This window comes from Armigeres subalbatus, chromosome 3 (genome assembly GCF_024139115.2).
Source record: "Armigeres subalbatus isolate Guangzhou_Male chromosome 3, GZ_Asu_2, whole genome shotgun sequence".
In the NCBI taxonomy this organism is placed as follows: Eukaryota; Metazoa; Arthropoda; class Insecta; order Diptera; family Culicidae; genus Armigeres; species Armigeres subalbatus.
The window spans coordinates 367,646,027-367,673,768 of NC_085141.1; the positions used below are offsets into that span (position 1 = coordinate 367,646,027).

General features: G+C 42.8%; 1 protein-coding gene across 1 annotated transcript in view; it reads left to right on the forward strand.

Annotated features, from left to right (window-relative positions):
* The window catches only part of LOC134226360 (beta-1-syntrophin), a 728,606-nt gene that overhangs the window by 577,744 nt on the left and 123,120 nt on the right, over nucleotides 1–27,742 (forward strand). Inside the window, exon 6 of the mRNA XM_062707096.1 lies at nucleotides 20,146–20,358. Coding sequence (XP_062563080.1) covers nucleotides 20,146–20,358 — 213 coding nt within the window. The remainder of the gene's footprint in view (nucleotides 1–20,145; nucleotides 20,359–27,742) is intronic.

Sequence of the window (27,742 nt, forward strand, 5' to 3'; positions counted from 1 at the left end):
CACATATCTTCTTCTTCTTCTTATTGGCATTACATCCCCACACTGGGACAGAGCCGCCTCGCAGCTTAGTGTTCATTAAGCACTTCCACAGTTATTAACTGCGAGGTTTCTAAGCCAGGTTACCATTTTTGCATTTGTATATCATGAGGCTAACACGATGATACTTTTATGCCCAGGGAAGTCGAGACAATTTCCAATCCGAAAATTGCCTAGACCGGCACCGGGAATCGAACCCAGCCACCCTCAGCATGGTCTTGCTTTGTAGCCGCGCTTCTTACCGCACGGCTAAGGAGGGCCCCACATATAGCGCATCACAATTTCACTGTAAATATAATCATATTTGAAAAACTAACGCGATTTCCTATAGTTTGATATAGGTTTATTTCGAACAACGTCTAAATTATTTTTGTCCGTATTCCAAACTATTTACATGGCTTGCAGCATCGGCAAGGGTTGCCGACCTAGATTTTTATTTCAAAAATGCTTGAATGAACTTTTACTGTAAAATTCAACTCTTATGTTTGTAAAACAAGGTATGACGAAGAGATAAGCTATGACAAACATAAAATTAAACTGATAAGTTGGAAAACTACAACGAAAACTGGAATTTTGTAAGAATATTTCAACTCAAATACAAAACATTGAAGAATTCGGCATCACTGCAATCATATCGTTACGTATACACACAAGTAATAGTGTGCGTATTTTATGTTGGAAAGAGTATTATTGATATAGGTACAGGCATAGGATTAACTGTTTTTGAATGTTATTGAAATAGGTGCATGGCAGTGATGATGTTTTTTAGCTAAATATTTCTATAATGTGATAACAATTTCATTTTTGAAGTTACCAAATCGTTTTCAATTAAAAATGACGTGAGCCGAGCATAATTATTCTCATGTTTCTTGATTATTGGGTGAGAAATAAATGCATTTCATATGCGCATTGGCTTATTGTTATTGATATAGGAACAGATACCCAATTATTTGATATTTCGTTCGACAGCTTTGCACCCGTAATGCAAGCTCAAAGTGAGCTCTATAATTTCCATCAAGGAGTAGAGGAAATTGGTAGATTGGTTAGAAGGCGAATCGTCTTCGTAGCTTCCCCAGCCTGGAGAAAAGTAATCCTGCACGAGGAGGCAGCGCATAAGATTTGGTGGGTTTGGAATCGACCTCTACTTTGTCGTCCAGGACGGTCCCTATTCGATGCATTCTAGCCAATTTCAACAATTTTTACGCGATAGGCAGCATACTTGGCACAATTCCGGTAGGCTTTGTGCTCGACTGGCAAAAGGTTGTTATGCTGAGAAAGGGGGCCATGACGGGATACCAGGTCAGTGGTCTTCTTTTTCTTATTGACATTTCTACGGCAGCCCAAAAATTGTCCATTAAAACAGATGAAATTATCCTTAAACAATTGAAAAATGCTCCTTAAAAAAACGGATCATTTTTCCTTAAGTTATTGAACAAATTACCTTGAAATATATAAAATGCTCCGTAAACATTTGAAAAGTGTACTGCTCCTTAACCTGAGAAAATGCTCCTTAAACTAAAAACAGTGCTCCGTGAAAAAAATGAAATGCTCCATAAACTTATACAAAATGTAATCTTAGCCTACAAGCAATTCCAAGCATTGTTAAAGAAATTGTTCACCAGACTGCTCACAGACAAACAGACGTCCCATACAACTGCACAACGCATAAACATGCTTGACGATTGTCAAGCATTGATTTCATTAAAATCACTTTGCATATAATGCTAATAGGTTTATTCATCAATTTCCCTGCATAACCTCAAAAGATATCTTAGTTACAAGATAAATATTGTCGCTTCGGTTCCCTTTGTTCTGCTGTCCGAAACATGTTGGGTACCGAACTGTCAAATCGTATGTATTTTTCCTTCATTGACATTTAGTACCCTATCCTCGCCAGCAAAAGATGTTCCGGACAGCCACGACAATCAATCAAGCAAAACAATCAGCTTCATACTCCAGGGGCTATACAATGGTGCAAAAGATTCTACTTTATGATAGCCGAGGTACATTTTCAACTAGAGATGGGCAAAACGGATCACTTTGATGAACGGATCAGATCTGGGTCATTCATTCTAATGATCCGGATCTTTTAGCCGGATTGGATCCTTAGAACAAAACGCAAGAAAAATACAAAATAATGAAGCGTTCGTCATTCAGGCTCACACTTTTGAAGCGTACTGACAATAACTTCATCCTTTCTTGTTTGCAAGCGTATGGATTACAAACAATGAACTTTTTATTTTATTATTTCCTTACAAATGGTCAAATAATTTGCTGATCTGGTGATCCGGATCTTTTAAAAAATGATCCACGAATCATTCACTCACTTTAGAGACCTGGATCATTTTAACGGTTCCGGATCAGAACGCCCATCTCTATTTTCAACTATTTCACAATAATTCTTATATCAATATACTGCGCAATTATCATTAGTTGAATAGCAAATCTTTGTTTTTCTAAGGAGCATTTTCAATTGTTTACGGTACATTTTTTTTCGTTCCTACGGTACACTTTCAAATGTTTACGGAGCATTTTATATATTTCAAGGTAATTTGTTCAATAATTTAAGGAAAAATGATCAGTTTTTTTTAAGGAGTAGCATTTTTCAATTGTTTAAGGATAATCATGATTGTTTCATGATGTATTTACCATTTTCCCATTACATCCCCACACTGGGACAGAGCCGCCTCGCAGCTTAGTGTTCATTAGCACTTCCACAGTTATTAACTGCGAGGTTTCTAAGTCAGGTTACCATTTTTGCATTCGTATATCATGAGGCTAGCACGATGATACTTTTATGCCCAGGGAAGTCGAGACAATTTCCAATCCGAAAATTGCCTAGACCGGCACCGGGAATCGAACCCAGCCATCCTCAGCATGGTCTTGCTTTGTAGCCGCGCGTCTTAGCGCACGGCTAAGGAGGGCCCCTATCAGCCGTGGGTGTATCAACCCCTATAGCCAACTCTGGCTTTGCAGATGAGTGTATGATTGTATGAGGTGTGCCTATGCTGGGAAGGACATCAAACGCTACTGTCACTTCCGCGAGGGAGATCAGGAGATTGGTGATGTGTCAGTCCAACGCATTTGATGCTATAGTTACCCCGAGACCACTTTGATCAATAGCTCTTCAGAGATCGGCCTCGCTTTAGGAATCAAGATGTCCGCCAGTGTTCTTGATTTAGACTGGACCGGTCACATATTTTGACGATGGGGATGTTTACTTGCAAGAAATACACTTTGCATAACGGCATGTCGCAACTGTCAAGCGAATGTGCTTCGCTTCACTATTGTTATGGAACGTACACACGGTCAAGCAGTTTGACTAACATTGACTCCACCTGTCGTTTATTCAAACATCCATCAAGTTTTACCAACACCGGCACGAACAATCAATTTATTCGACCAACAATATCACACACGAACGACCGAAGCGCCAACTTGAGCACCAACCATCAAAAAATATATGGGGGTTTGTGCAACTTCACTACAAATGCTCAAACATGTTCGGCGAACCTTGACTCCACTCCCGACAACTCAAACCAAAATCAAACCGTTTTAATTTTTTCCAACCGAGCCGCCAACTGTCAAATGGTTGTTCAATCAACTTCATACCCGTTCAAACAAAGCAGCAACCGAAGCGTTTTCTTTGGGGCGGAGTCAATGTTCGTCAAACTGCTTGACTGGTGTGTACGCTGCATAAGACATCCTAGCATAAGACCAAAGAGCAGCTGCTGCACTTAACGCTTGGCGATACTTCAGCCGGGGGCTTTTCAACTTGGACTTATTGGAAATTGTAAATTGATTATGGAACCGGCTGGATAGATTTTCTTCATTCTTTCAGCAGATATATTCATTACCGTTTCCGACGGGTTTATATGATATTGACTCATTGGAAAATCAAGAGTAAGGCTCGCAAATAAATCCTAAAAAACTAAAATTAAGTTTCGTATGGAAATGTTGCATGGGTAGCTCACAACGCGCATTTTCGCCTACTATACAGGACAACTAGCTTATCATGTTTTTAGCTTTATTTAAACAGTGTTGGCTTATGACTAGGATTTTAAATTAACCTCAACATATATCAAACACCAAACACCAGTATTTTTATTTTTGTGCCACGCTGGTATCAATTTATTTTAATTTACCTAGAGAAAGTTTTGCGCTTTTTCGAGGTTTTCTAACTTTTGCAATATATTTGCAACCACTTCTAGACGATAATACTAACATTCCTATACTGTAACAGTTCCAATGAAAATTTGACTGATCTACGTTTTGCCTTTCTCGTATACTAAGTATACGTAAAGGCTATATAATTGCTCCAAAAACAAACTTTTTATAGGAGGCCCAGAGACCCATAGTGTTATATACCAATCGACTCAGTTCGACAAATTGAGGTGATGTCTGTGTGTGTGCGCAGAAAGTCTCGCCCGCAATGGAATTCCGAATGGAAATTTCCCGGACGCAGGGCAACTGGGTTTGTCTTTTTCACGCTCACTGGCATTTGGTCTTACGAAGAAAACGGTGCCACTGATAAAAATTTTAATATTTCACGAATGATCTTTAGTTTATCGGGGCAACTGGTTTGTTTTGTCGGAGACGGTTTCCGGGAGCGTGGAGGAATGTCACGGGGTCTTGTCCAATGGAATTCCGAATGGAAATTTCCCGGACGCAGGGCAACTGTGTTTGTCTTTTTCACACTCACTGGTTGGTCTTACAAAGAAAACGGTGCCACTGATAAAAATTGGAATATTTTACGATTGGTCTCACGAAGGATGTGGAGCCACTGATTCAATTTTAAATGTTTTACGAATGATATATGGTTTGTGTTGCCGTGGACAGTTTCCGAGAGCGTGGAAAAGTGTCACCTTGAAGCCTTGAACCAATTTTCAACATTTTGCCTTGATCCAATTTTCAACATTTTACCATCTGATTTATCGGGGCAAAAGTTTTCTTCTGGTTGGCTCGGGCCTTTGACGATGGAGTTAACACAAGTCATTTACTGTTTTCTTAACGCTCACTGGTCAATGTATATTTTGAGTACGCTTGGTAACTGAGCTGGCTTTTCCCGATAAATCCTGACATTCTCGCTGCTGTCAAATTTACCTTCAACAGCAGATATGCAAGACAACGTCTGCCGTGTTAACTAGTTGATAATATTTTTTTCATCTCCTGAGAAGAAGTGGGATGTGACATGGTAGTTGGTAACCCTACCTGTAACTTTAACTAAATGTAACTCTTTGGGATCGCACATCCCTGGGTCCGCGAATGTATCACAGCACAGCAAGCCAGTAACGGCACGGCGTTCAACGGCGATGTTTACGTGTCGGCATCAAAGGGCTCGTGCTACGAGAAGAAGTCAACCTCTTTCTTGTGCTGTCCGTCGACCAGGTAAGTCGTGTGCTGGGCGACAGGCTGGAGCCGCCAGTAGAAACGTCACAACCCTTAACCGCAACAAGTTGCATTCGACGCAGAATCCTGTCCCATTGTTTCCTATTGAAAATTGGCCGGATCGAACTATGGGATCTGAAGTTATGACCAAAATACCTTTTCTTACACCAAAAATGAGTAAAAAAATCTCGCCCATTTTTCTGGCACTTACCCTCAACCGATTTGCTCGCGACAAGTTGCATTACAAAATTGACCAGATCGTACTATGGACTCAGAAGTTATGGCCAAACTACTTTTTTTAATACAACAAAGGCGTGAAAAGTCTAGCTCACTTTTTGACATCTACTCTCAACCAATTTACACGCAACAGGTTGCATTCGGTTGGGGGCAGCAGGGACTATGTCCAAGGGCTTGATGATCCCTCCCCAGGCCATCTGCGAGTTGTGGGGCTTGCCTAGGATGTGGTGGGGTTTGACAGTGGGCCCTGTTAAACCTTTTATAAAAAGCTGCATGTATCCGCAAGTAGGCCCCACCAAAGCGACCGTGTGCCGCTCAAAGCGCACAAGCCCAAGTCCTGGTGTTAGGTGGGACGCTAAACAGCCCTGACACGACGGCCCTCCGACGAGACAGGAGGTTTGCGCAGGCCCAATAAACCGCCTGGAAAACCAATCATTACGAACAATATAAGAGATAATGCGACTCGATATAATCTGAAAAGACCTAGGCGACGAATACAGGATCTCGATTGGAAGCTTGGAACATGCAACTGCAAGTCGCTAGGTTTCGCAGGTTGCGACAGGATGATCTACGATGAATTACATCCCCGTTATTTCGACGTCGTGGCGCTGCAGGAGATTTGCTGGACAGGACAGAAAGTGTGGAAAAGCGGGCATCGAGCGGCTACCTTCTACCAAAGCTGTGGCACCATCAACGAGTTGGGAACCGGCTTCATAGTGCTGGGTAAGATGCGCCATCGTGTGATTGGGTGGCAGCCAATCAACGCAAGGATGTGCAAGCTGAGGATTAAAGGCCGTTTCTTCAACTATAGCATCATCAACGTGCACTGCCCACACGAAGGGAGACCCGACGACGAGAAAGAAGCGTTCTACGCACAGCTGGAGCAGACATACGATGGATGCCCACTGCGGGACGTAGGAAGGGAGGAAATGTATAGACCGGTCATCGGACCGGATAGTCTGCACACCGTATCGAATGACAACGGCCAACGATGCATAAACTTCGCAGCCTCACGCGGAATGGTAGTCCGAAGCCCCTTCTTTCCCCGCAAAAATATCAACAAGGCCACATGGAGATCACCTAACCAAGAAACGGAAAACCAAATTGACCACGTTCTAATCGACGGTAAATTCTTCTCCGACATCACGAACGTCCGCACTTACCGCAGTGCGAATATTGAATCCGACCACTACCTCGTTGCAGTATGCCTGCGCTCAAAACTCTCGACGGTGTACAACACGCATTGTACAACATTGGGCGGCTACAAGATGGTAGACTAGCCCAAGAATACGCGCAGCAGCTGGAAGTGGCACTCCCAACAGAAGAGCAGCTAGGCGCAGCGTCTCTTGAAGATGGCTGGAGAGATATTCGATCCGCCATTGGTAGCACCGCAACCGCTGCACTTGGCACGGTGGACAGCATGGGCGAGATTGCTGCAACACCGCACGAAGGCGAATGAGGCACGATATAAAAAGGCGCGGAACAGACAAAACTCGATTTTCCGGAGGAAAAAGCGCCAGCAGGAAGATCGAGACCGTGAAGAGACGGAGCAACTGTACCGCGCTAATAACACACGAAAGTTCTATGAGAAGTTAAACCGTTCACGTAAGGGCCACGTGCCACAGCCTGATATGCGTAAGGACATAAACGGGAACCTTCTTACGAACGAGCGTGAGGTGATCCAAAGGTGGCGGCAGCACTACGAAGAACACCTGAATGGCGATGTGGCAGACGAAGCTGGCGGTATGGTGATGGACCTGGGAGCAGTGTTGGGAAATGTACATTAAAACACTTTGATTATGCGAATGTTTATCTTTTTTTCAGTCAAATTTCATGCGCCAAACAAGCCGAAACAGTTTGTCAAAAAAAATGTACGCGACATCGTGACATTTATTTTTCCGATGAAGCAAACTGTTTGCTTGCTGCAACGTTAGAGTCGTGCCGGCGCGCGGTCAACATTTGCGTGAGATTTTTTGTTTCAGCTCGTGCGCAGCGCAAACAGCACAGAATCGGGTTTAATTTCCTGTGGCGCAAAGCCTAGAAGGAGTGCTATCCGTAGGTACTGATTTATTCGTTCTTGTCTCTAAATCAAGCAAGTAGTAATGAAATGAATATTTCCCACCAAAAACGGTTACACGTTGTGAAATTATTGTACGAAAACATTAATTGTGGGGAGAGAAAATGGTAAAAGCATGTAATGACTGTCGTCTGCTTGGCGTGGCTGCTGCTGTGGCTGCCGTGGTTTTGTTTTTATTTTTTTGCATGGAAGAATGAATGGTAAAAAGAAATGTCAACCATTCCCGTCCCTGCCTGGGAGAACGCACGCAGGACCTAATTTTACCGGCTCCGAATCTCCAGGAAATCCAGGAGGAGATTGGCTGGCTGAAGAACAACAAAGCCCCTGGGGTTGACCAACTACCAGGAGAGCTATTTAAACACGGTGGTGAGGCACTGGCTAGAGCGCTGCACTGGGTCATTACCAAGAATTGGGAGGAGGAAGTTTTGCCGCAGGAGTGGATGGAAGGTGTCGTGTGTCCCATCTACAAAAAGGGCGATAAGCTGGATTGTAGCAACTACCGCGCAATCACATTGCTGAACGCCGACTACAAGGTACTCTCCCAAATTTTATGCCGACTAGCACCAACTGCAAGGGAGTTCGAGGGGCAGTACCAGGCGGTTTTTATGGGCGAACGCTCCACCACGGACCAGGTGTTCGCCATTCGCCAAGTACTGCCGCGAATACAACGTGCCCACACATCATCTATTCATCGACTTCAAAGCCACATATGATACAATCGATCGGGACCAGCTATGGCAGCTAATGCACGAACACGGTTTTCCGGATAAACTGACACGGTTGATCAAAGCGACGATGGATCGGGTGATGTGCGTAGTTCGAGTTTCAGGGGCATTCTCGAGTCCCTTCGAAACCCGCAGAGGGTTACGGCAAGGTGATGGTCTTTCATGTCTGCTATTCAACATCGCTTCGGAAGGGGTAATACGAAGAGCAGGGATTAACACGAGTGGTACAATTTTCAATAAGTTGACGACATAGATATTATGGCACGTAACTTTGAGAAGATGGAGGAAGCCTACATCAGACTGAAGAGGGAAGCTAAGCGGATCGGACTAGTCATCAACACGTCGAAGACAAAGTACATGATAGGAAGAGGTTCAAGAGAAGATAATGTGACCAACCAACGCGAGTTTGCATCGGTGGTGACGAAATCGAGGTGGTAGAAGAATTTGTGTACTTGGGCTCACTGGTGACTGCCGAAAATGACACCAGCAGAGAAATTCGGAGACGCATAGTGGCTGGAAATCGTGCGTACTTTGGACTCCGCAAGACGCTCCGATCGAATAGAGTTCGCCGCCGTACCAAACTGACAATCTAAAAAAAGCTCATTAGACCGGTAGTCCTCTACGGACACGAGACCTGAACGATGCTCGTGGAGGACCAACGCGCACTTGGAGTTTTCGAAAGGAAAGTGCTGCGTACCATCTATGGTGGGGTGCAGATGGCGGACGGTACGTGGAGGAGGCGAATGAACCACGAGTTGCATCAGCTGCTGGGAGAATCATCCATCGTTCACACCGCGAAAATCGGACGACTGCGGTGGGCCGGGCACGTAGCCAGAATGTCGGACAGTAACCCGGTGAAAATGGTTCTCGACAACGATCCGATGGGCACAAGAAGGGGAGGTGCGCAAGGTGGATCTATCAGGTGGAAGATGACTTGCGGACCCTCCGTAACTGCGTGGTTGGCGACGTGTAGCCATGACCGAGCCGAATGGAGAAGACTCTTATATACCGCACAGGCCACTTCGGCCTTAGTCTAAATAAATAAATAAATAATTGAAAAGGTCGAAAAACAAATGGTCAAAGGCCAAAGGTCGAAAGGACAAAATGTCGAAGGAACAAAAGGTCGATATTATAAAATTGTTTAAATTTAAAAAGCCATAGTCTTGAGAACAATACAAAGCAATTATTTAGGTACTGTCATTGGGAGCGACAATAGGCCAAATCGGTTTTTCCCACAATTCTCCTACAAGTTTTGATGTATATATTTTAATTTAAAACCAATAATGGTGTAACGTTAAAATTAAACCGAACCAAAACAATTAATTTGGATGATAAGATGAGGAGTGGAAAATTAAATTGACACTCATTTTAACAAGACCCTGATAATCTTCTGGATCTCTTTGCTCAAAATTGGAAAGGAAGTTTGGATCGGGAAGCCGTCCCGAGAACTGATAAAAATCAAACAATGCTTTCCCGATGGCAGCCATACATAAATTGGTTAAAGAACCCATGAAATAAAGAAGGAGAAATCTCTAGGAAATGTTATGAGCTAGATTTTGCTTTGGAAGCATGTTTCCAAACTTGTTGTCGCATATTTTGTCTTTTTCAAGTATTTAGAATTATAGATTTTTAATTGTTTTGCATTCGACCTTTTGTCTTTCGACCTTCTGTCCCAAAGCCGGTTTAACTATGTAGTATATGAAATAACAGCGCCTCTTCTTCTTCTTCTTCTTCTTCTTATTGGCATTACATCCCCACACTAGGACAGAGCCGCCTTGCAGCTGTTCATTAAGCACTTTCACAGTTATTAACTGCGAGGTTTCTAAGCCAGGTTACCATTTTTGCATTCGTATATTATGAGGCTAGCACGATGATACTTTTATGCCCAGGGAAGTCGAGACAATTTCCAATCCGAAAATTGCCTAGACCGGCACCGGGAATCGAACCCAGCCACCGTCAGCATGGTCTTGCTTTGTAGCCGCGCGTCTTACCGCACGGCTAAGAAGGGCCCTCTAGTGTTCTAATATTTCTGTTTTTACTGTTCAGCTAGCATTTAAAAATATGAAAGGGTGCATTTTGAATCATTTTACCCTACATAATTAATTCTTTCAGTTTTCTGTACGCAGTGTTGCTCTCTTTGCTCACGTCTTGTTACGCCACACCACCATAGCACAAACCGATGAAAAATTAAAGACAACAAAGTAAATTAGGAGAATGGATTATTTCCCCGGCGGCATATTGTTGCCGTTTTCTTCGCGCATTTTTGCCGCGTATTTCCCAACAAATGCTCTTTTCTTCGTTGCAGACTAATGAAAGCCTGGCTGTCTGCTCCGTCTGTGCGGTGCTGCGGTGTGGTGACGCTATCGCCAACTTCCCGTTTCCGGTAGATTATTCCGTTTGGCCGAGATTTTCTCAACGATCCGTGGCTTTCCGTTTTATATTTTTCTACCGCACTTTTGCTCATTATTTCGCATGTTGTTGGAGGGTACGAGCACTAGTTTTCAACCAGATGCTATAGATTTTGAGCAAATTGGTTTGAAGGGAGCAACTGTAATCGTTCGAACACTTTAATTGTTTTGTATTGTAGATATCTGTATGTATAAACCGCTGTTCCCATCATTAATAAAATTCGTATGCCCTGATCTTTTTAAGAACTCACAGATAACAGAATTTTACCTGATGAATAGCATAATTGGGCTGGTCCAGAATTAGCACTTCCCCCGTACTCCCCGGCAGTAGGCATTCCACTCATCGCATACTGTAGGTACGTCGTTTCCGTTGGGTTGGAAACTTTACGCGCGGATTGTTGAATTCCGGCATTGTTCCCGGAGAACACCGGGTGTCCGTCCGTTTCCCGTCTCGTCGGTAATAAATTATGATTGATAGGATTATGTTTGCTGCACGCTGTGAGCCGCCGGGTTGTTGGCTGTCGATTGTAGCGAATTCTATGCTCCAGTTGTATTTTATAGGCATCTATTCACCCATTTTCTCGATTAAAGATTTCTTCAAGAAGGGGTTAGGCGGAACGATAAAAAAAACTTTGGTAAGCCGAACATAAGGATTGCTAAGGGAATACAAAAAAAAAGCTTTGATGGGCGGCTAACGCTGTGGAAGAGCTGTCAACTCGGCAACAGTGGAAAAGTTCAATGCGATGACAATTTTCAATGCCGTGACGTTGATAGAAAAAGTGGCGAAAGCACACTTTTTCTCGGTACAAGCATAATGAATCATTGTTATTTTTATTGCAAAATTATATTTTACATGAAAATTCATTTGCCATAAGACGAGTTTGTACCATCCCATTTAATTCCACCGCTTGATTGTACCTTGACAGATACGTATTTCGACCTTACTGCTGAGGTCGAACAATCTTTTTAAATGTTTACAAAAAGTAAAAAAATCTGAGTTCTTAAAAAAAATGAAAATTATTAGCTTACAAAGAGAACGAAACAAAGAAAAAATAACTCTTTTAGTAACGCAACCTTTCCGAAATTCATACTTCATATAATCAAGTATTCAACGGAACGTTCGGGTTTTTAAAAAAAACCTATTACTCATTATTACATTTGATTTATTGAAAAGAGAAACACTTTATTGCTAACACTATCACTTCACTGCGTACTCTGTCGAACTGACTGATTGACTGGTCCGCGTCCTGCATTTAATAACTTAAACTGCTGATCGGGCAATCTGGATGTATCGCTGGGTCAGCATGGTTCAAAGTCCGAATAGGTGCTGATGTAAGTAGGGTTATTGACATAACTCCTCCGGGGGGTGAAAAAGGTCGTCCTCGGCCTGTAAATTACTGGTGTTGGTTGTTCCCTTAGCTTCTGGCTTATGTTGTCCTCTTGATGATCGCTCTGCTAAAAGGTTGTCCTTTACTGAACTGTTTTGGGATTTTTTTTTATTTTTATAATTATCTTTTTCCTACGAAGACAAAGAATGACGATGATTATGAACATTACTAAAGTTGAAGATATTCCTCCAAAGATGCTGAATATCCAGGTGTTGCTTCTATATTGTTTAAATTGGATGTGCTCAATTTTCCTCCGGTTTTCGAACAACTGACTTGAGATGAAAGATAAGTTATGTTGCTGTAAAACTGATGTGTTTATTTGTAGTCCAGGGAAGGCTCCGAGAATTTCAGGTGTGTTAATCGTTACTTCGTTGTTTGTAAAGGTGGTGTTCTTTATCCAAATACTACAGTTATGGAAAGAAATGAGGTAGTTTCCATGCAGTGTCCTATTATCTGGACCACAGTTTGATGTGAGAGTTATTTGTTCCGTCTCACTGATCAAAACTTTATCTTCAGAGATCATTTGTGTAAAGCCGTGATATTGCGTGAGTGTATTGCAATGGCTTTGTTTGCCAAAAATAGGGATTTGACACATCCGGATTCTATAATTCTGATGAATGGATAACGTTGGATGAAATCATTTGGGTTTTCTGTCGAGAAAATATCTTGCCCGGATTTTATGATGTGGGTTGGAATTCCGGTAATTATTGTATTATTCACTAGTAGTGGAGTGATTTGGATAACTTCCGCTTTTGTATCTAATTTTGGGATTCGTAGAATGTACAGCAACATCTCTTGTTTGATGGCGATTTTGGATTCAACGAAATCTAATGCTGCCTCCGGAAATTGTGTTGTAATTCCTTGTTCGTTAATTATGGATTCTATTGCGAAGATCTCTTTTAGTGATAGCAGTTTACTGTTTGCGAGCGATAATCTGGATTTTAAGATGGTATCCTCTATGTCTCTTAGGATATTAAAAGTGCAGTCCATGTAGGCTAGAAGGTTCAGAGCGTCTACTTCCTGAAGTAAAATTTTGTTCATTAAATTGTCCCTTTGGATTATTTCGTTAACGATCCTGGTTATGTCCTCGATGCGTTCGTTGGTTCTTGTGTTGATTTGGATCTGTTGATTATTGTTATCTGTTAGCTCGTTCAAGGTACTATTGATGAGTTTAAGGTCGTCTGCATCTGGCGTGCCAGCTATCCATTTGAGTGCCGTTCCGATTGCATCGTATCTCCTAACTCTCCTACTTCTGATTGGTTTTATTTGATAAAACGTATCGAGTAAATCCTACTTCTCCTAGAGACCAGTTCAAATATTGGAATTTTGGATCTAATTTTCTTGTTAACGTGTGGAAGTTAAGTACATTCTGTTCTATATTAGTAAGATTTATGGGGTGAACAATTGTTGTAGTTCCAGTCTGTATCCCGCAGTTTCTTAGTTTCAACAAAAGCACTGGATCTGTGTGAAGATTCCTTATTTCCATTTTAGATTCGGCAAGTAGAAAGAGGGCCAGAAAGTGGATGATAATCTGTAATATGTATTTTACGTCTTTAACCGTTTGATTTTATTTTTATTTCTTTTAATATTTCTCTCGTTTTTAAAAGTTCTATGTTTCACATCACAAGCTATAGTTTCTTTGGCGCGGGGATCTCGTTTTGTCCTAATATTTGGGATAACATAAACTGTTTGGTTGTCTTTAATTTCGGGTGGATCTTCTTTATTACAATTTTGTTTTCTTTGTTTAATTTGGGCTTTGTACATATTGATCCTAGCATCCGTAAATAATTTGTTTGCTTTATCAACAATGTCTATTGGGTTGCTATTATTATTATTATTAAAAAGTAGCTCGTTAGGTGTAAAAGATGTGGCAGAATGAACAGAGTTATTATATAAAGCAACTGATAGTTTGATTATTGATTTTGTTCCTAATTTTTCGAATTTATGTTTATTGCTGTTAAAGATTTCAATTATAGTCGAGTGAGCCCTTTCGATCTGACCATTTGCTTCTGATGAAGAAGCATAAGCTAAAGAAGATCCTGTTTGCGTAATAAAATTTCTAAATTGAATTGACTGAAACGTCGTTTCGTGGTCTGTCACAATTAACTTTGGGATACCGAAAGATACAAAGTACTTAGTCAAGGCTTTTTGGACATCGATAAGGTTTTTGTTTTCATGTTGTATAATTGGAGGTGTTTAGTAAATGAATCTATCAAGGAAAGAAAGTTGCATGAATCCATTATAAAAATATCCATATGAACACGTTCCATTGGTTTTTCGGTTATTGGGCGAGGGGAAATTTTTATATTGTACGGCTTACGCTCGTACTTATGAGCATTACAGACACGACAGGAGTTGATAAACATATTGATAAGCTTGCTCATTTTAGGGAAGTAGTAGGACCTTTTCAATTGAGATATCACTTCCGTTATACCTCGGTGTGCTCGCTCGTGTTCGCTAATAATCAATTGATTCTGTCTTTCTTCGTTTTGTACATCTTCAACGAGTTTAGTTGTAAAACGAAGTGACCTTTTGCATCAAAGTGTTCTTTGAATGCCTCTTGTATTATTAACATAATGGGTTCAGGGGCGAGAATGGCGGTTTGCTTACCATTGTGGTGGAGCTTCAGGGATTCGGTAACGTCTTCCATAGAAAAGTTAGGTTGTGCCACGATCGTTCGTCGATGATTTTGAAAGAGAGTTTCCTTTATTACTGTGGTTATTCCAGATATCCGAAAAATCAGTTGATTTTTATAGTGGTTGACAGGTCGATCTACAAAATGTATATAAAAGTCATTAGAATCATCTCCACTATGTACTGTTTCTAAATCCGCAGATGGTTCATCTTGTTGGAATATCAGGTAGTGTGCGACGCTTCGCTGTAGATCGAAGATGAATAAGAAGCGGGCGCCGGTTAGTTGTAGTTGCTCTATGGTATAGATTAAGGAAGTTTGTTATGGATTATTGTATATACCTATTGTTGAATAAAGAGAACTGCAGCTGCTGGCAGAAGTATCAGTCAGTAGCCTGCCGTGGTGTAGAGAGGGAACTCTAGTTTGTTATTCTTTGTGAGGGGGTTCCCGTCTCCGGCCAACAGGTTATGGGCCCAGGAACGATTCCCGTTCTCCATCTTAGTGGGATGTTATGGCCGTCGACGTTATCGCAGTGGGATCATGGATCGGCCGCATAAGTCGCGTGGCGCAGTGGGATCATGGATCAGCCACGTAAGTCTTGGGTAGCGCCGGACGGAATTCATCAGGAGGTTGGAACGTTCGGTAGGATGCTGGCTGGTCAGCAGAACTCCAGGAGGAGCGTCGGAACATTCAGGAGCTGGTCAACAGAGGGTGCTGTGCAAACGTCGGATAGAGGCCATTTGTACGGGCAACGGATTGGGCCAGGAGAGGAATTGTTCGGCGAGGAGGAGCTCTGGACGGGAGGCTCGGTGTTAGAAGGAGCCAGGAGAGTTGCGAGGCGTGCACACTAAGGAGGAGTGTTGGAATATCAGGTAGTGTGCGACGCTTCGCTGTAGATCGAAGATGAATAAGAAGCGGGCGCCGGTTAGTTGTAGTTGCTCTATGGTATAGATTAAGGAAGTTTGTTATGGATTATTGTATATACCTATTGTTGAATAAAGAGAACTGCAGCTGCTGGCAGAAGTATCAGTCAGTAGCCTGCCGTGGTGTAGAGAGGGAACTCTAGTTTGTTATTCTTTGTGAGGGGGTTCCCGTCTCCGGCCAACACATCTATGTTTTGTTCTCCTTGATTGATACCTGAAATGGAAGAATTTGCATTAATATCGATTTCATTTTGGTTGACCTCTAAAGGGCGTCGGCTTAGGGCGTCAGCAACTACGTTTGCGCGTCCTTCTTTATATTTTATGTCATAATCGAAATTTTCTAGGTCTAATCTCCATCTTAGAATTTTGGGATTTTTATCTGAAGTTTTGATAAAAGTAAGGGGTTTGTGATCAGTAACAAGAGTGAATTTTGCACCGTAGAGATAGTTTTTGTATTTTTGTGTAGCCCATTTAATGGCTAGAGCTTCTTTCTCGTTTGTGGCATATCGTGATTCCGTGTCTGACAATGTTCTGGATCCAAAAGCGATAGGTCTTTCAATTCCTTCTTGCATTTGTGACAGAACTGCACCTAATGCGTGGTCTGGCGCATCTGTGGTTAGTATAAAAGGTTTATCGTATTGTGGATAAGCTAATACTTGATCCGCAGATATGATTTGCTTCAATGTATTGAATGCGTTCACGTAATTCTGGTCTTGGAGGTTTAATACTTCGCCCTTTTTTAAATATTTTGTCATATGTCTTGTAATTTTCGAAAAATCTCTGATAAACCGGCGATAGTATCCTGCTAATCCTAGGAATTGTTTAATCTGTGTGTCCGTTTTGGGAATTGGCCAGTTAATAATCTTTTCAATTTTTTCAGGATTTGGTTTCACGCCATCTTCAGAGATGATGTGACCAAGGAATTCTGTTTCTTTCTTTAAAAATTCACACTTGTCAAGTTGTATTTTTAAATTGAATTGTGACAATCTTTTCAAAATCAATGTAAGATTTTTCAAATGTTCCTTCAGGTTCCGTCCAACGATAACAATATCGTCGAGGTACACGTAACATATGGTCCCGATATATTCCTTAAGAATGTTGTTCATGGCCCTCTGGAAAGTGGCCGGGGCGTTTTTTAGACCAAATGGCATTCTAGTGAACTCAAAGTGACCTTTGTCCGTAGAAAATGCCGTTTTCTCCCTGTGGATGGGATCCATTTCGATCTGGTGGAATCCAGATTTGAGGTCCAGTGTTGTGAAATATACAGATTTTCCTAAGTGGTCAAGTATATCTTCTATTTGTGGCATGGGGTATTTATCGTCTATTGTTTTGTCATTTAATTTCCTATAGTCTATAACAACTCGTATTTTGCGTTTTCCAGACGCATCTGTTTTTTGGCACCACCCATATTGGAGAGGAATATGGACTGGATGAATGGGCGATAATACCATTATCAAGCATTTCTTGAATCTGGTCTTCAACATCTTTCCGAAAATGATGAGGATAACGGTAGCTTTTAGTGTAAACAGGGGCATCGTTATTGGTTACAATTTTATGTTTTATAGCGGTGGTCGATGATAATTTCTCACCTTTCCGTAATAAAACTTCTTGATTTTCGAAAATCAAGTCCAATAGCTCCGCTTTTTCTAATGGCGATAAGTGCTCTGTTCTAATAATGTCACATATTTCTTCGTTACTCAGTTTTGCGTAGATTGAATGGGGATCGGGTCTATTGTTTCATAGTTGTTAACTGTAACCTTGAGGATTGGGAGTTTTGGAAGTTCCTTTTCGTTGAAATAATATTAATTGTGGTTTTGAAGTTGTCTGCTCTGTATAATCCTGGTTCGACAACTGAGTCTGCATTCAATTTCTGGAACTCTGGAACGAACCAGTCTCCATTGTTTAATGTGTCTACCGTGATCGTGTGGTGGTATACAGGGGTTTTGAAGGAAATATTTTAAGAATGTTATCTTTTCTCCATTTATAAGAAGTGTCTCGGATCTGAAATTTAATTTTGCCTCATATCTGGCGAGAGTTTCAGCGCCTAGTATGCCATCGAAAAAATAATGAAATTTATATTCGTAAAACGATAGTGGGGGAAGGTGTTTGAAGATATTTAGTTTTCCTTTATGCTTTATAGTTTGGTTTATAGTTTAAATCCCTTGGATTTAGGCTGTGGTAAAAAGCCTGGTGAAATGATATTTTTATTAGCGCCAGAGTCAATCAAGAGATTCATAATCCTGTTTGTCTCTGGGTGTTTAATCTTGAGATATGGTAAGTAATTCATGTTTCGTTTTTCAGCTCCGTCTGTATTTGAAAATTTACCGAAATTTCTTGTGGTGCTTCATCTTCGGACTCTGAAGTATCAAGTTCTTGGTTGTTTATGAGTTTCCTATTCAGTGTTAAACGGCTCTTAGTGGATTCCGTTTCCATCGGGGTCGATAAGGGTGTTGTTTTTTCTTCTGCAGTCTTGTTTTGTGAATGGGGTTTCTCAAATCTAGGATTCTGTTTGAAATGTTTTGTCTGTTTGGGTTGTTCCGACATGTAGGAGGCTGTTAACTCTTTAGACTTAAATTTGCATAAAAATGCGTACGCGTCTTCAATGTCAGTGGGTCTTGCGGCTTGCGCATACCCAAAGTAAGGTTCCTTAAGGCCGGCTATAAAAGCGGCGAGGCCGTCCTCATCTATGAATGTGTTAATGGCCTGCCAATTATCCTTGTATAGTTGTTTTGCTTCGCTAAGTTTTTTATGCTTTGCACAATATCTTTTGTTTTCTGGTGATATTTCTGGATTGAAATACCCTCCGTCATTTTATTTTGCCAAAGTTGGCATTTGTATGTAGAAAGCTCTTGTCTGTCCCCAAGAGCGTTAATCAAAATATCTTTGATATCGTCAAAGTCATTGGGGTTCCAACAAGGCAAAGTATGTCTTTCGCCTTACCCGCAATTTTGTTAGTCACAGCAGTGACATACATTTTAAAAAGTGTATCGTCAACGTGTGGCTTCAAAAGTTTAATGTATTCTCCGCCGTTTGCAACCAAGCGGTCAGCTGTTTGCGGTTACCCTCAAATACTGGGAGTGATTTAATTGTATCCGGTATCTTAAAAAGATAGTCAATGTTCGCCCTCGAGGTTTGTTGCCCTGTGGACGACTCAGCGGATTGTGAGGTGGAAGTGGAAGGTGCTCCGGTTGCATTTCGAATGAATGAGTCGTACTCATTCTGTTTTGCATCGAGTCTATTTATTGCCTGCATCATCGTGTTCAACTGTGCGGCAATTTGATCTAACGGGCTTTCTGTGGCCATGTTAATTTTATCGAAAGAAATATTAAGGTCTTTCAATGGAACGTGTGCGAGATCGGTCGATTCGATTGAATCGTTATCAGAATCGCTGGTGGATTCGGAGGCTGACCGCGTTTTGTTCTTATTCTTCAGTATTTTCCTTGTAACCTGCAAGGCGCTTCTGGCCCTGTTAGGAATTTTAGGCATTAACTGAAACGTTTTAGAAACACACGTTCTCTAAGAACTCGTGTCGTTTCGCAGAATAGCAATTCTCTCGGAACTTTGCTAATTCTGTTTGGGGAGCGGCTTCTCTAAGAACTGCTGCTAACCCGACGATAAATTGAATTGTCGAACGTGTTACTTCTCTCTAAGAACGAGTAATCGCGCGCGATCAATTTTAATTTTATCGCGATGAAATTCAACTTCCTCTAAGGACGGTTCAACTTCAATACGGTAAATGAAATTGGATGATATTTATTCGTATTTCACTAAGAACATGCGAGGTAGATAAAATCACAAGTTTCGCTTACCTGTTACAATCGTGGGGATCGCGGTTCTCTGTTGTCCGTGGCGTGCGGTGAAGTCTCGACTCTAGCACACTCTCGATGACGCTGGATGCTTTCACTATTAAAGTAATCGCGGACCTACTTTAATTCGGATTTACGAATCCGAACTTTTACACTGTTTTTCACGCACTTCGAACAGATACCGGACGGCTGCGCCAATCAAGTATTCAACGGAACGTTCGGGTTTTAAAAACCTATTACTCATTATTACATTTGATTTATTGAAAAGAGAAACGATTACACTTTATTGCTAACACTATCACTTCACTGCGTACTCTGTCGAACTGACTGATTGACTGGTCCGTGTCCTGCATTTAATAACTTAAACTGCTGATCGGGCAATCTGGATGTATCGCTGGGTCAGCATGGTTCAAAGTCCGAATAGGTGCTGATGTAAGTAGGGTTATTGACATAACCCTTCCCTTGCAGGAAGATCATTGGATTAGATTCAATAATTAATTTTTTCCCGTTTTTCTACAATTTCAGTTAAATTCCTGCGCGAGGTCACCCCATACTTCCGGAAGGCGAGCATTATTTCCGAAGTGGGCTGGGAACTACAACGGGCATTCCTGTGTCCACTTGGTCCCGGTGCCTCATCCCCGCCAGCAGCTGCCCCACGGAGTCCGCCACGGGCCGACACCCGCTACATTCCCCTGCAATTGACCCATTTGGCGCGGAATCTGAAATACCACGACGCTGGTAAGTAACTCAGTATAAACGTTCAATTATATGAAATTCTCGGAAACGATTTATCCCATATAGTGTCAATCGTTAATTTTCCGCACGCCAGATCAAATCAATCAACTCGAAATTTAATCACATCGTCAAACACTGGCCGATTGACATCGTGTCGCGCAAAAATTGATACCCCGACCCCCTCCTGGGATGACTTTGTCGAAAGGAAAGAACTGCTGCACATACTAGCTTGCGAACAGCAAAGCATCGAAATCATCAACATCATCATCGTCGTTTATTGCTGACTCGCTGACATTCCAGGAGGTCGGCTATCGACAGGGAACAAATTTAATCATGTTGCTTCTCAAATTCGTTTTTCCTGGGATTTCCACCGGTGAACTCGGTTCTACTCGTCGGTATTCATTAACTCGAATTGTTAACGGTGCATATTGTGCCATTCGGATCAGAATACTGGATTCAAGGATCTACGATGAAATGTTCCTAATAAAATGGTTCTATATGTAGACAGATATACATCTTTTGACACAAAAACTGTGTAGATAGCGGAATGTTATTTTTCTTTGTTGAATTTCAATTAAATATTATTATATGATGAGTAACAATGACTGGATAAAACGCTTTTGTAAAAAAATCTCCAAAATCCATCTTCTGTACAACATTCCAGTAGTTTGTACATGCTTGTACTTGAAATACGCTAACAATCGTGTGATTGTGAGTTCAGTACAAAATTGGAATTGGAATTAATAAAGTAAGACGGTATAATGCGCCTCACCTGGCCAAAACTCTTCTGTTTGATTTCTGTACAACTATAACTAACCAATAATTTATTTGCTTATGGCATGATCGGTGCTGGACAAACGCTAATGGAAGCTCGAAAGATAAAAGTACGCAAGGGAGCGCAAGGCTGAAACTACTTTAAAAATCCAGCTAACGGTTTTAAACGGCTCGGATAATATTTTTCTTTTTTTTTGCATGAGCATGAACATGATTGACCACCCACGATTGCTACTCCGTTATTGCCAGGTCAGCTGTAATTACACAGAGAACCAACAGATGAAGATTGGGACTAACATCATTTTCAATGTGCTCCTGTGGCTCTGGCGTGCATTTTTCTGACAGTTTGACATGTCATTTAGAAAATTCAAATATACCACTGTTAGTTGCACTTACTTTGTTAAGATTATAAATTGTTTAGATGGAGTAAAATCAAAGAGCAGAATATTTTGCACAGAGTGTAGGACAATACTGCGTGGCGCACACATCAGATTCGCTCGAGTTTACCCACTACCACCATCTGGTTCCTGGTACTGTGGTACTAGTATGGAAATCTAATTAATTTTCCAAAAATTGCGTTGCGTTGCGTTGTAACGGAGTATTTCGTACATTGTATGCTGATAGCTGTCATGTATATTCTTTAACTTCCTCGCCCCAATTGCTTATGGATTACTGTTTGGGATTTAATAGCAACCAAATTGGAGGTTCAAAATGATAAAGCATGAAAGCTACCATTGCCAGCCACGCCCATCTTCTCCTTTACTAGGGAAGGGAAAGAAATGATTATATGACATCTAATTAACGAGATGCCAGCGACTCACCGACGCCCTCATAGATGTCAAGGAGCTGGAATATAGTTAAGGAATATCGTCATAAGCAAATGATATAATAGGTTTGCACAAACGTAGGGAGTGATCATGCTAAGAAATTTATATCACTTCATTGATGATTTTTTCTGGGATGGGACGAAGCTATTAACCCTCTAGTGCCCAAGACCACCATTAGACGAGGTATTTTGATTTTTTTTGGGAATTTTTAATTGATCTACGTCTGTTTTTTCTATATTGGGGTCAGTGATGGAAAATGTCAAAAACAAAAATGTTATGGGATTGCTATTTATGGTTTGCTTATATTTGTAACTTTTTTGATCAACATATAGTACTTAAAGAATCCTAGAACTTTGCCAAACAGATCATTGTTCTAAATATAAAGTGTGAAGCATGAGATCGAAATTTAAAAAATGTCATTTGACAATGACCTACACTGAGGAAAATGGACGTATGATTTTCAATCAAACGCCTTATAAAAATTTGCCACAAGGAATCGGTATGAATTTCAATATGTTGCCTTATGAATGATGAATTTAATTTAAAAAAAAAGTGAAGTGCGGTAGACTGGATTCGAACCACGGACGTCAGAGTGGGGAGACCGGTATGTAGACCACACGCTCATCGACGCTTGAATAGCCGGGAAGGTCACTGCTGGTGAAATAATCGGTCGAAGATTCATAAGGCGCCAGTTATGAATTTCGATAGTCCAGTTCGCTGAGTGTATAAGAAAAAGGGATCTTTTGAAGGCTACACGTTTTTAAAAAAACACAATTGTTAATAACTTGTGAAAAAAGTTATTAGCACATTAGTGCCATGGCATCGAAATGACAATTCCTGTCACTGATTGGGGTACACTTTGCGATTGCGAAGATCGGAGACCCTCACGCTTTTTTTATTTATCTGAAAATACTGATTTTTAACTATTTAAGATAATTAATCAAAGGTTTGGAAATAGGTAAACCAACCAATCACGCACATGCATCGCAAGCACAGACAGCAAGTTCGAACAAGATTTTACGCAAAGCGGATGCGTGACATTGACATTGCGTTTACCATTATAGCCCTCCAGCTATCTATCATTGCTTTCCCAGCCCGTAGAAGTAGACCTCTATAGCAGCGGTTCTCAACCTCAACCCCTTCAAATTTTGCATTAATTGAGGTACCCCTATTTTTTGCTGTAAATTAAAATAAGCATAACTTTCAAGATACATGAAAAAATAGACATGAAAACTAACGGAATATATGGCTCTCTATGAGCTTTTCTGATATTTTCATTTTCCATGAAACTTCCCAATTCAAATTAGGTTCATACGTCGAGCATCCTACAGAACTTTTTTGACTGCAGAGCGTATTGTAGAAAGTCTTCCGAGCCTCTTGAAAGTAGGATGCCGCGCCTCTGGAAAGTCGGATTAAAGAAAGGTTTCCAAATCTCTTGAAAGGCGTCATTGAAGTATGTTTCTAAATCTCTTGGAAAAATAATTCCGAGCCCTTGCAGAGAGGCTTCCGAGCCTCTTGAAAAAAGGCTTCAAAACCACTTCGAGGCTTCCAAGAATTAGAAATAAGGCTTCCAAGCCTCTCGAAAGGAGTCTTTCAAGTCTCTCGAAAGAAGTCTTTCGAGCCTCTCGAAAGAAGTCTTTCGAGCCTGGCGAAAGAAGTCTTTCGAGCGTCTCGAAAGGAGTCTTTCGGGCCTCTCGAAAGGAGTATTTCGATCCTCTCGAAAGGAGTATTTCTATCCTCTCGAAAGGAGTCTTTCTAGCCTCTCGAAATCAGTCTTTCAAGCCTCTCGAAATCAGTCTTTCGAGCCTCTCGAAAGGAGTCTTTTGAGCCTCTCGAAAGGAGTCTTTCGAGCCTCTCGAAAGGAGTCTTTCGAGCCTCTCGAAAGGAGTCTTTCGAGTCTCTCGAAAGGAGTCTTCCGAGTATCTCGAAAGAAAACTTTCGAGCCTCTCGAAAGGAGTCTTTCGAGACTCTCGAAAGGAGTCGTTCGAGCCTCTAGAAAGGAGTCTTTCGAGCCACTCGAAAGGAGTCTTTTGAGCCTCTCGAAAGGAGTCGTTTGAGCCTCTCGAAAGGAGTCTTTCGAGCCTCTCGAAAGGAGTCTTTCGAGCCTCTCGAAAGGAGTCTTTCGAGCCTCTCGAAAGGAGTCTTTCGAGCCTCTCTAAAGGAGTCTTTCGAGCCTCTCGAAAGGAGTCTTTCGAGCCTATCGAAAGGAGTCTTTCGAGCCTATCGAAAGGAGTCTTTCGAGCCTCTCGAAAGAAGTCTTTCGAGCCTCTCGAAAGGAGTCTTTCGAGCCTCTCGAAAGGAGTCTTTCGAGCCTCTCGAAAGGAGTCTTTCGAGCCTCTCGAAAGGAGTCTTTCGAGCCTCTCGAAAGGAGTCTTTCGGGCCTCTCGAAAGGAGTCTTTCGAGCCTATCTAAAGAAGGCTTCCGAGCCTCTTGAAAGGAGGCTTCCGAGCCTCTTGAAAGGAGGCTTCCGAGCCTCTTGAAAGGAGGCTTCCGAGCCTCTTGAAAGGAGGCTTCTGAGGCCTCTTGAAAGGAGGCTCGAGCCTCTTGAAAGGAGGCTTCTGAGCCTCTTGAAAGGAGGCTTCTGAGCCTCTTGAAAGGAGGCTTCTGAGCCTCTTGAAAGGAGGCTTCTGAGCCTCTTGAAAGGAGGCTTCTGAGGCCTCTTAAAAGGAGGCTTCTGAGCCTCTTGAAAGGAGGCTTGAGGCCTCTTGAAACGAGGCTTTTCAGCCTCTTGAAAGGAGGCTTTTCAGCCTCTTGAAAGGAGGCTTTTCAGCCTCTTGAAAGGAGGCTTTTCAGCCTCTTGAAAGGAGGCTTTGCAGCCTCTTGAAAGGAGGCTTCACAGCCTCTTGAAAGGAGGCTTCCGAGCCTCTTGAAAGGAGGCTTCCGAGCCTCTTGAAAGGAGGCTTCCGAGCCTCTTGAAAGGAGGCTTCCGAGCCTCTTGAAAGGAGGCTTCCGAGCCTCTTGAAAGGAGGCTTCCGAGCCTCTTGAAAGGAGGCTTCCGAGCCACTCGAAAGGAGTCTTTTGAGCCTCTCGAAAGGAGTCGTTTGAGCCTCTCGAAAGGAGTCTTTCGAGTCTCTCGAAAGGAGTCTTTCGAGCCTGTCGAAAGGAGTCTTTCGAGCCTCTCGAAAGGAGTCTTTCGAGCCTCTCAAAAGGAGTCTTTCGAGCCTCTCAAAAGGAGTCTTTCGAGCCTCTCGAAAGGAGTCTTTCGAGCCTCTCTAAAGGAGTCTTTCGAGCCTCTCGAAAGGAGTCTTTCGAGCCTATCGAAAGGAGTCTTTCGAGCCTATCGAAAGGAGTCTTTCGAGCCTCTCGAAAGGAGTCTTTCGAGCCTCTCGAAAGGAGTCTTTCGAGCCTCTCGAAAGGAGTCTTTCGAGCCTCTCGAAAGGAGTCTTTCGAGCCTCTCGAAAGGAGTCTTTCGAGCCTCTCGAAAGGAGTCTTTCGAGCCTCTCGAAAGGAGTCTTTCGAGCCTCTCGAAAGGAGTCTTTCGGGCCTCTCGAAAGGAGTCTTTCGAGCCTATCTAAAGAAGGCTTCCGAGCCTCTTGAAAGGAGGCTTCCGAGCCTCTTGAAAGGAGGCTTCCGAGCCTCTTGAAAGGAGGCTTCCGAGCCTCTTGAAAGGAGGCTTCCGAGCCTCTTGAAAGGAGGCTTCCGAGCCTCTTGAAAGGAGGCTTCCGAGCCTCTTGAAAGGAGGCTTCCGAGCCTCTTGAAAGGAGGCTTCCGAGCCTCTTGAAAGGAGGCTTCCGAGCCTCTTGAAAGGAGGCTTCCGAGCCTCTTGAAAGGAGTCTTTCGAGCCTCTCGAAAGGAGTCTTTCGAGCCTCTCGAAAGGAGTCTTTCGAGTCTCTCGAAAGGAGTCTTCCGAGTCTCTCGAAAAAAAACTTTCGAGCCTCTCGAAAGGAGTCTTTCGAGACTCTCGAAAGGAGTCTTTCGAGCCTCTAGAAAGGAGTCTTTCGAGCCACTCGAAAGGAGTCTTTCGAGCCTCTCGAAAGAAGTCTTTCGAGCCTCTCGAAAGGAGTCTTTCGAGCCTCTCGAAAGGAGTCTTTCGAGCCTCTCGAAATGAGTCTTTCGAGCCTCTCGAAAGGAGTCTTTCGAGCCTCTCGAAAGGAGGCTTTCACGTCTCTCGAAAGGAGTCTTTCGAGCCTCTCTAAAGGAGGCTTCCGAGCCTATCTAAAGAAGGCTTCTGAGCCTCTTGAAAGGAGGCTTCGAGGCCTCTTGAAAGGAGGCTTCTGAGCCTCTCGAGAGGAGGCTTCCGAGCCTCTTGAAAGGACCCTTCCGAGCCTCTAGAAAGGAGGCTTGAGCCTCTTGAAAGGAGGCTTCTGAGCCTCTTGAAAGGAGGCTTGAGGCCTCTTGAAAGGAGGCTTCTGAGCCTCTTGAAAGGAGGCTTCTGAGCCTCTTGAAAGGAGGCTTGAGCCTCTTGAAAGGAGGCTTCTGAGCCTCTTGAAAGGAGGCTTCTGAGCCTCTTGAAAGGAGGCTTCTGAGGCCTCTTAAAGGAGGCTTCTGAGGCCTCTTGAAAGGAGGCTTCCGAGCCTCTTGAAAGGAGGCTTCTGAGCCTCTTGAAAGGAGGCTTCTGAGCCTCTTGAAAGGAGGCCTGAGCCTCTTGAAAGGAGGCTTCTGAGCCTCTTGAAAGGAGGCTTCTGAGCCTCTTGAAAGGAGGCTTCTGAGCCTCTTGAAAGGAGGCTTTGAGCCTCTTGAAAGGAGGCCTGAGCCTCTTGAAAGGAGGCTCTGAGCCTCTTGAAAGGAGGCTTCCTGAGCCTCTTGAAAGGAGGCTTCCGAGCCTCTAGAAAGGAGTCTTCCGAGCCACTCGAAAGGAGTCTTTTGAGCCTCTCGAAAGGAGTCGTTTGAGCCTCTCGAAAGGAGTCTTTCGAGTCTCTCGAAAGGAGTCTTTCGAGCCTGTCGAAAGGAGTCTTTCGAGCCTCTCGAAAGGAGTCTTTCGAGCCTCTCAAAAGGAGTCTTTCGAGCCTCTCAAAAGGAGTCTTTCGAGCCTCTCGAAAGGAGTCTTTCGAGCCTCTCTAAAGGAGTCTTTCGAGCCTCTCGAAAGGAGTCTTTCGAGCCTATCGAAAGGAGTCTTTCGAGCCTATCGAAAGGAGTCTTTCGAGCCTCTCGAAAGGAGTCTTTCGAGCCTCTCGAAAGGAGTCTTTCGAGCCTCTCGAAAGGAGTCTTTCGAGCCTCTCGAAAGGAGTCTTTCGAGCCTCTCGAAAGGAGTCTTTCGAGCCTCTCGAAAGGAGTCTTTCGAGCCTCTCGAAAGGAGTCTTTCGAGCCTCTCGAAAGGAGTCTTTCGGGCCTCTCGAAAGGAGTCTTTCGAGCCTATCTAAAGAAGGCTTCCGAGCCTCTTGAAAGGAGGCTTCCGAGCCTCTTGAAAGGAGGCTTGAGGCCTCTTGAAAGGAGGCTTCTGAGCCTCTTGAAAGGAGGCTTCTGAGGCCTCTTGAAAGGAGGCTTCTGAGCCTCTTGAAAGGAGGCTTCCTGAGCCTCTTGAAAGGAGGCTTCTGAGCCTCTTGAAAGGAGGCTTGAGCCTCTTGAAAGGAGGCTTCTGAGCCTCTTGAAAGGAGGCTTCTGAGCCTCTTGAAAGGAGGCTTCTGAGCCTCTTGAAAGGAGGCTTCTGAGCCTCTTGAAAGGAGGCTTCTGAGCCTCTTGAAAGGAGGCTTCTGAGCCTCTCGAAAGGAGGCTTCCGAGCCTCTTGAAAGGAGGCTTCCGAGCCTCTTGAAAGGAGGCTTCCGAGCCTCTTGAAAGGAGGCTTCCGAGCCTCTTGAAAGGAGGCTTCCGAGCCTCTTGAAAGGAGGCTTCCGAGCCTCTTGAAAGGA